At 37.6% G+C, this 9,961-nt stretch overlaps 1 protein-coding gene across 1 annotated transcript; it reads right to left on the bottom strand.

Moving 5' to 3' along the window:
- Positions 1-2,665: 2,665 nt before the first annotated feature.
- On the bottom strand, positions 2,666-4,744 carry ZNF770 (zinc finger protein 770). The gene has a single exon (XM_006883230.1). It carries the CDS (start codon positions 4,742-4,744, stop codon positions 2,666-2,668), a length of 2,079 nt encoding a protein of 692 aa, XP_006883292.1.
- Between the last annotated feature and the right edge of the window lie 5,217 nt (positions 4,745-9,961).

Genomic DNA, 9,961 nt, shown 5'->3' with positions numbered 1-9,961 from the left:
TGTAGCAACTCGAGGTTTGAATTTGCTCTTCAGTTCCTTGAGCTTAAGAAATGCTGAACGAGTTCGGCCCTTTTGATTTTCCAACTCTAGCTCCTCGCACATTTCATTGTAGTATTTTGCTTTAGTCAAAAAATAGAAGGCAAGAAATCTGTTCCAGCTAGGATGTTCATTGTGGGTCCAAGGAAGTGTGTGGCAATCTGTATGTCGTTTTCACTTAAAAACAACAAAACAAATAAACATATATTCTAGACCATTAAATGTAAGGCTTTATTTTTCAAATATTCCGAAATTTTATTTTTCAGTAATTTAACCACTATCTAGGTTTCCCTGTAACACAGACATGTTTCTATCCCAAAATGGAAGGCTCTGTTGCAGGACAGAACTAGAAACAATGCCACTAACCCAGCCTATCAAACCACTACAGTAAATTATCATGCTATCCCCTATAAGCACCCAACCACCAATTCTTCTACTTTTTTTCTAAGAGTGTTTGTAAAGTTTCTTTTCAGAAAGCCAAAGTACTTGTTCAACAAAACTAACAGTTCTAACATGCTGCAAACCATTACTTCACAACTAAAGCTTAATCTTAATATGAATGTATGCAACTTATTTTCATTCATGTAAAATGTCCACAAGAAGCCTGCAATAATAAAGATAAATAAGTATTTTGATACAAGTACTCAAATAGCACTACAGTACATCTTTGACAAAATTTTTATAATATTACAACTTTCAATATGAAACAGTTTAAAATGGCATGAACAAAAAATATTCTATTATCACTTAGGCAAATAAAGTGTCATAATCATTCAAGCACACCACTGTTATAAGTCTCCTTGTCATTTGGAAAAGGTATATATGACATATCCTTCACATAAATTTACATAAATAGCTTAGGAATATTCCAAAACACACAATTTCAAATATCAAAAAAGTGTTATCCAAGTATTCTTGGAAAAATTGTCTAATTACTTCTTGCTTTTATGCAATAGAAATTCTTGAGAAATTTGCACAAAGCAAATCCTAAATATCATAAGCTTCCTTATACCACTGGAACATATTTCTAAAACACCTGTGAGAAATTCTTCAACAAAGCAAGTTAATTATCTTTTACTTTAGCAAGGTGCCTCTAACTGAATACTTGGGGGTGGGGAGGAAAGGCACATTTGCACATTGGCGGGCATTTTACTTATATTGTCTCTGTAAACTAAAGCCAAGTTGCTTAGATTTCACTTACATAAGAAAATAAATGGAAATAGATCACTGCACCTACCCTTAAATTGTATTCATTTATTGACATTCTCAATAATGGGTTTTTCACAATATTTAAGTGTGCGCAGATAAATATCCATTTATTCTTCCTTTAATAGATATATTATTTCAAAAAATTGCCATTAATGATTTCATATATATACACACACACACACACACATATACATATATATGCAAATATGTGACTGAGATAATTTTTTAATTTTACTTCTATTACTACTATTCATGCCAACAAGTCAGAATTGACTCACAGTTGACCTTCGAGCAAACTTCTCAGGCTGCATGTCTCACTGATGGATTGGAACTGCCAGAGTCAAGGTCTTTGGGTTGGCAGTGCAATACCTTACCAATTATAACTAAATACTGTCCAACTCCTGACAGTTCTGCTAAGAATGTTAGCCTCAACAATATGAGCATCTTATTTCTGCCTGGGAAACAACAACAAAATTAGTAAGGATCCAAATGACATTTTTAAACATTACAGAAATAAACATTAAGGCCACATCATTGCTATTAGAGAAAATGTAACATTATAGCCATAATTAAGTCATCAAAATCGGAGAGTGATTAAATGTTTTACTCAAGTGATTAAGTCTTATAGGGATGCAGGTCTCTCTGTGTCCTAAGTCTACAACCACTGCTGTCAATCATTAGAGAACAAATACATAAGTTATTCCTCTGATCATAAAACCATACATATATTATTTTTAAAAATTATGGCACTTGGAAAATGTTCCTGTCAAGTGAACATGGTTAATATAGCTAGGGAAATTCTGCCCTCTACTTTTAAAATTCTTCTGGGAAAAATAGCAGCTTAAGGGAAAGCAAAACTATCTCATTACCCAAGGTAAAGGAGGTGAAACTACCATATAATTCTAAGGAGGCTTTGAAGACATTTTCACTTTTATTACCTCTCTGTACTTTAAAAAAGCTCACAAGAAAAATCTGCACTGGAATCTGAGTTGCAAGTGGACAAATTATGCTTTCAACATTAAGGATCAAATAAATGAAGTACTATGGGTCTGCTAATTGCAGCTAAATACCAAGTTTTATCTCTCAGTCTTCTGAGTATAAAGGGCATGGCATGCCTTATGGAACAATTATTTTTAAAAATATAAAGCCAAATCACTGATACATCATGGATTTATAACACTTTCATATAGCCAAAGTATTTTGCTTATAATATCCAACTAAAATGCCAACTTTACAGCATGAGACCATGTTCAAATTAACTTGGCAAACCCTAAAAATTAGTTTTTGGCATATTACCACATCATGCAGGGCAAGCAACTACTTATATAATCAGTCTAATGTTAGCCTTTGATGAGAATTTATTTTAAATAAAGGCTTTAAGAACATGACCACCACTGACCACAAATGTTAATGACTGCCATTACATGTCTGAATTTAAGACCATTTCCTTTTGTGGTCGCTCTTTAAAGTGAGTAAGTTGATGTCTCTTCCAGTGAGGAGCCTGTCTGAATGTTTTGCCACAAACTGAGCATTCAAATGGCTTCTGTCCTGCGTGAATTAAGTAGTGTCTTTCTAGCTTAGATGGAGATCTGAAGCTTTTAGAACAAACACTACATCGATAAAGGAGGCCATCATTCTTCTCATTACATCCTGAAAAGCTGCTACAATGACTTTGATTCTGCTCCGATTCCAGGAGTGCACTGGAGAGCGAAGGCTGTCTATTCTTACAGTGGGTCCCAAGAATTTTATCTTCTGATCCTTCCTTAACTTTTACTTCAGTTATTTGATCTGACTCTGAGAATCCATATTTTTGAAAGCCAAGAGACTGATATTGCTGGGAAGCATTACCATTATCACCTGGATGATTGAAAAATTTGCTCATATTTTCAAATTCTATTTGACAAAGAGATCGTCTGTAAGGGATTTTTTCCATATGAGTTAATTTATGTCTTTTTAAGTGAGCTGACTGCCTAAAAGATTTCCCACAAACACTGCAGCCAAAAGGCCGCTGTCCAGTATGAATTAAATAGTGTCTTTGTAGTTTGGATACAGAAGGAAATACTTTCTCACATTTGTCACAAGCACACAGTTTATGCCCAGTATGTATGTTTTCACTTGGAACTGGAAAACCACACTGTAGCATTTTACAGTTATCAAAGAATTCCTCACCTGATGAACCATACTCAGACATGCCTTTATGACTCAATGAATTATCCATAGTCAACATGCTTTCTGTTGTAAAGACACCTTTCAAGCTTTTCCCTGTGTTTTGGCTTTGAAACTGCTTTTGCCAAGAAAATGGCAAAGTCAATGTTTTTTTCTTTTTATTGCCAACAGTCTTATATGTTCCATGTTTGCCAAGAGAACCCATGAATGTTCTCTGAGTTGGTCCAGTGCTTTGCTCACCAGAAATAAGATCACTATTTTTCAAGAAACTAGTTCTAAATACTTTTTTCTCAGATTGAAAGTTTTCCAATTTCTTACCACCACCACGTTTATGTTTGGCCAAGATTTTCTTAACAACAGTTTTATAGTGGTAGCTTCCTTTAAGCTGGCTTGGAATTTTGCCCCTTCTGGCAGGAAAACACTTGTGTCCATTGAGAATCTGCTCAGATTCAAAACACTCTTCACACTCTGAACATTGAAAAGGAACTATATAAATACAGTGGACATCAAGTGGATTATTCTCCTCAGAGTCACCCCTATCACCACTTTCAAAACTCTCTTGCTTTGCCTTTAATTTATTAGGTAGGGGGCATAGTTCTGGATTCTTTACTTTTAATGAAAGAGTTTGAAAAGTTTTATTCTTGGTGTGAATTTGTTTATGCTTCAGAAGTTTGCTTTGAATCTTAAATCCTTTTTGACAAAAACAACATTGAAAAGGCCTTTCTTCTGAATGTGTGAGTTGGTGGATTTTCAAATGAGTTGACTGTCGGAAAGACTTACTGCATAAGACACACTGAAAAGGTCTCTGGCCTGTGTGAATGAGTGCATGCCTGTCAAGTTTTGATTGTGATGGAAACAACTTGCCACAGGCTGCACATGCGTGAATATTCTTTCTTCTCTTTGTAGGCTTATATGTAGGTTCAGGCTCCTCTGTAGGAAAAGTTCTATATACTCCATAAACTGGCTTTTCTTGCTTGGCCTCCATCAACCTTCTCACCGGCTTAACATCCTTCTCGTAGGTTTCATTGTGCAATTGCTGGTGTTTCACAAATGTTTTCAGATTTTTAAAGTGGCGTTGACAAATATTACATTTAAAAGGTAGATTATGAGTTAATTGATGTCTCTCCAGATGAACAAGTTGCCTAAAAGCTTTATGACACACTTTACATTCAAATGGCTTTTGACCAGTATGAATAAGATAATGTCTTGCTAATTTTGATGGTGTTTCAAAGTGCTTGAAGCAAATATTGCAAATATAAGGCCTGTTTCTAGGTAGCTTGTTGGCTGCTACACACTGTTGAATCTTCAGCATTTTTAAGTTGTTTTCAGCCATCTCACTGATCAGTGATACATACTGATGAGCTTCATTGCTTTCTTAAATTCCATAGGTGTCTAAAAATTAAAAATAAAGATTTATTAATTTAAGAATTATTATTTGTATGAAAAGAAATAATTTGTAATCCTTTGGACTAAGATGTTAAGGATAAAGTAGAATGTGGATTAATTTTTGAAAAATACTTTAGAATTAAAAACTAATTTCATTCAGAAAAATCTGTCTTTTAAAGAAATATCTGAAAACCTACTATTTTAAACCAAGAGTCTAATGGAGCTGCTATATTAAAAAGGGGACCCTTAGTGTACTATTTTGTAGATTTATATCTATTTAGCTGCTTAAAAAAGTAATAACTGGGATAGAAAGAAAAAATATAAGAATTAATCTCTAAAAATAATATACAGTTATATTCAAGGACACCACACTAAGGTCATGATCTGAGGAGAAATATGTTTCATTTACCACAGTTGGATTTTCCTTGCCCCATTAACACTGTTTATTCTCAATTATTGCTGCTTTAGATCTACAAAGACAACATGGACAACTGGGAGAAAATATCCCAGATGATCTGAGTTTCAAGTATTGAATTTGTCACTTTTTGATCATGATTAACAGGAAGATGGAAAGAAAGAAGATTCTTCATCTATTAAATTTCTCTTGGTCTTCCTACCACACCAGGCTGTTATAAGAATCAAAGAAGATATGAGGGGGCTAGAATATGAGAGGCTAGCATATGAGAAGTCTAGAAAACTGTAAGGCAATATATAAATGTAAGGAATAGTATTTGCTCAACACTAATCAAATTCTAAAACTTTATCCCTATTTAGTAACATGTTTAGAGGTTCTAAGAGATTATTATACTGACTAAATGTGCAGGTTTACTTATTTTTATTCCACTTATTGTGGAATTCCTAAAATTCTATAGTGATGTAACAAAATAGAGAAAGAGCTAAATAACTGAAACCTAACTAAGTTCACTTCTCAAATACCATAATTAATACAAAGATCATTTGGGTTTCAGAATTCATACAAAGTTTAAAATGCCTTCCTTATTTATCTTTGTACATAGGGCAAATAAAAAAATTTTACCAAATAAGTTCCCAGAACACTTGACTGTGCTTATGCGAAACCTATACTTGGACCAGGAAGCAGTCCTTAAAACACTGCATGGTTCAAAATCAGGAAAGGAATGTGTCAGGGATGCATCCCTCTCCATCTATATGGAGAACAGATCATTCAGGAATAGAGCTTTATGAGGAGGAAGGTGGCATCAGGATTGAAGTAAGACTCATCAACAACTTACATTATGCAGATGACAGAACCTTGCTTGCTGAAACTAAAGAGGACCTGAATCACTTGCTGCAGAGGTCAAGGACTGTAGTCTTCAATATGGATTAAAGCTCAACATCAAGAAGACAAAGATTCTCACCCCTGGGTCAACTGGCAGAACCATGATAGATGGAGAAGAGAATGACATTGTTAACAATTACAGCTTGCTCAGCTCCACAATAAACACTCTTGGCACCAGCAGTCAGTAAATCAAAAGAGGAATTGCATGGGGAAAATCTCTGATCCGGTACCTCTCCTGAGTACTGAAAAGCAACACTGTCAGTCTAGAGACTAAGGTGCACCTAATCTAGGCCATGGTCTTCACAATTACTTGCTGTGGATCAGAGAGCCGGACAATGACTAAAGGATGACAGAAGAATCGATGCCTTCAAGTTGTGGTGCTGGAGTAGAGTCTTGAACATACCATGGACTTCCAAGAAAACAGTGGTCTGTCTTGGAAAGGGTGTAGTAACCAAGTTTTTCTTTAGAGACTAGGATTTTGAAGTATCTCACATACTTTGTGCATGTGGCCAGGAGAGACTGGTCCTTAAAGAAGGGTATGCTCAGAAGGATGGAGGGACAGAGCGCAGGAGACGAAGACCCTGGATGAGATGGACTAATACAGTAACTGGGGCAACGGGAGTTGGTGAATTAGTGAGTCTGGCTCAGGACAGGGCAAGGTTCAGAGATGCTGTACATAGGGTCACTGAGGGTCACGGGCGACTTGACAGCCATACAACAAGTTCAAATACATCCTACCTTCTTTTATCTGAGAAGTCAATTTTCTTCTCATCCTTCCTTTACTACTATAGTGTTTTGTGTGGGGGGTTTTTTTTGTTGTTATTTTTTGGGGGGGTTTTAACTGCACTTGTTCTTACGAAGTTATAGATTAAAAGAAGAAATGTTCTAGTTTGTTCGATTTAATATTCTACTTTTAGGTGAACTCAGAGTTGACAAGTCTACTAGAAACTTGCGGTTCCCTTGCCAAATGATTGGGCAAATATCTAACCCACAAGTTATTTACAGTCTTTTCTTAGATAATACCTTAAAAACAAAACACACCACTGTCATCCTCTTCAGCAATTAGAATAACAAGGCAAAAAAAAAACAACCCTATAATTTATGTAATGCTGATAATAGCATACTACTTCACACAACCCTAGACTGAGAACTCCTAATAAATCAGCAATATTGATGGACAAAATCTTGAATGATGCAGGAAGCATGGGAAAAAATATGGTACCAAAAAGAACTGGCTGACACAGAACCATTCATGAAGGAGCACGCCAGGTTGCACCTTCTTTTGACAATTTTTGTTATGCCATCTTGCTTTAATTGAAAAACTCACATATTTTTGCTAACTGAAAGAAACCTCAAGAAGACTTTAGCTATTAGAAGAAAAAAAAATAATGGAGCAAAAAGTCAAACTAGCCTTCAGTATTTGTTTTGCAGTGAACCATGAAAACGGCATCCTCTATCCTGAATGCCTAGAAATGCTTTGACAAGCGACTTTCCCTGGCACCACACTAAGCATTGAACCATAAAGTCACTGTAGTTTTGAACTGTGTCTGTGAATGTTACTTTAGGTTTATGTATTTCTACTTATTCTTAAGTAGTAAGTTTTAATTATGTGCCGATCTTCAAAATTATTCAAATAAGTTAATCACATCCTCCTGCAAAACTAAGGGCATCCTTCCCTCTTGATTGTGTCCTTCAGCACGTGGTTCTTTATTCTATTCCTAAGTGCAACCCCTGTGTGGTTCTGTATGGTGTTTTTCTTCCTTGAGCTGTGAGTTTAGGTGACTAATAAACTATCTTGATCTCATCTGTTCAATGGTATTATGTGTTCAGCCCTCTCCAAAACCATTTACTGACATCATGTTGATTCTGACTGACAGTGACCCTCCAATTGGGTTTCCAAGAATGTAAATCTTTGCAGCAAACTGCCCATCTTTCTTCCAAGGAGACATTTGTTGTTATGTACCGTCAAGTCGCCTGTGACTGATAGCGACCTATGTACAGCAGCTCTGAAGCCTGCTCTGTGATTGCAACACGCCTACCCCCAGTGCCCCAGCTACTGTATTAGTCCATCTCATCAGGGGTTTTCTCTCCTGCGCTGGCCCTTCACGCTTCCAAGAATGATGTCCTTCTCTAAGGATTGATCCCTCCTGGCCACATGACCAAAGTATGTGAAATACTTCCAAATCCTAGCCTCCAAGGAAAAACTTGGTTGCACCCTCTCCAAGACAAACCCATCTGAATCAAAGTGGTGAAAAGTTATTCAATTAAGATCTCCATGAAGAGGTCTCCATAGAGGTCCCTGGGGAATGCCTCCCATATAGGGATTCTTCTAAATGGAGGCACTAGAACCATGAATACAGATATGCTTTTAAGCATGGCTGGGGGTAGCAGGGGAATAGGGGGGAGTCCTTATCAGATACTCCCTACAGAAAATTGCAGTATACTGGCTATACACCAAGTCTAATATGAGGAACACAGCTTCTGACTGTGCTTTAAAATTGCCTAATAATCTCACATTAGGCCTGAAAGATCACCACAGAATTTGGGTCTAGGGCTAGATAGTTCAATTCCTATTCTATGTCTCTCTTCCCTTTAACTTTCTGTGTTGTTACGTGCCATCGAGTCGTTTGCGACTCACAGCGACCCTATGTACAACAGCCCTAAACCCTGCTCTATCCTGTGCCAATCTCATTGCCTCTGACACACCCATCCCGATTACCCCAGTCACTGAATCAATCCACCTCATAGAGGGTCTTCCCCTCCTGTGCTATCCCTCCACGCTACCCAGCATGATGCCCCTCTCTAAAGACCTGCTCCTTACAACATGTCCAAAGTACATCAGGCGAAGCCCCAGAATCCTTGCCTCCAAGGAGCAGCCTGGTTTAACCCTCTCCAGGCTGAATCTATTTGTTTTCTTGGCAGTCCATAGTACATTCAGTACTCTTCTCCAGCACCACAGCTCAAAGGCGTCAATTCTCCTTCTATCCTCCCTAGTCATTGTCCAACTCTCTGATGCATGACAAGTGATTGCAAAAACCATGGCCTGTATCAGGCGCACCTTAGTCTTAACTTTCTGTAGAACTCCTAAAAATAATAATCCCACACTAGATACTACGTATGTGATGACTATTTTTTATTATAACAGGTATCGGTCACCAATAACTCCTGTGCCAAAAACAGCCACTAGGACAAAGTTACAATGCCATAACTCCTAACCCTTGGGCAGAGTTTTGTTGTTATGTACCATCAAGTCGCTTGCAACTCATAGCGACCCTATGTACAAGAGCCCTGAACTCTGTTCTATCCTGTGCCAACCTCGCCATCTCAAACACACTCATTCCCACCACTCCACTCACAGAATCGATCCATCTCATCGAGGGTCTTTCTCTCCTGCGCCTTCGCTCCACTCTCCCAAGCATGATATCCCTCTCCAAGAACCAGTCCCTCCCTGCAACATGCCCAAAGTATGTCAGATGAAGCTTCAGAATCCTTGACTCCAGGGAGCATTCTGGCTTCACCCTCTCCAGTACAAACCTGTTTGTTCTCCTAGCAGTCCATGGTATATTCAACACTCTTCTCCAGCACCACAGCTCAAAGGCATCAATCCTCTTTCTATCATCCCTATTCACTGTCCAACTCTCCAATGCATAGCACGTACTTGCAAAGACTATAGCCTGGATCAGGCACACCTTAGCACCTTAGTCTCCAGCCTGACGTCATTGCTTTTCAGTACTCTTGATTGGTCCTACCCATTGAAATTCACTGCGTACAAGTTTGGCTTTGACTTCATAGTGAAGACAGAGTAGAACTGTTCCACTGGGTTAATGAGGCTTTAAATCCTTATGGGAGTTGACTGCCTTGTTTTTC

The sequence above is a fragment of the Elephantulus edwardii genome, unplaced genomic scaffold, assembly GCF_000299155.1.
Source record: "Elephantulus edwardii isolate Elephantulus edwardi_28Jun2011 unplaced genomic scaffold, EleEdw1.0 scaffold00026, whole genome shotgun sequence".
NCBI lineage: Eukaryota > Metazoa > Chordata > Mammalia > Macroscelidea > Macroscelididae > Elephantulus > Elephantulus edwardii.
The sequence above is the reverse complement of the archived record's forward strand: the minus strand, read 5'-3'. Positions and strand labels throughout refer to the sequence as shown.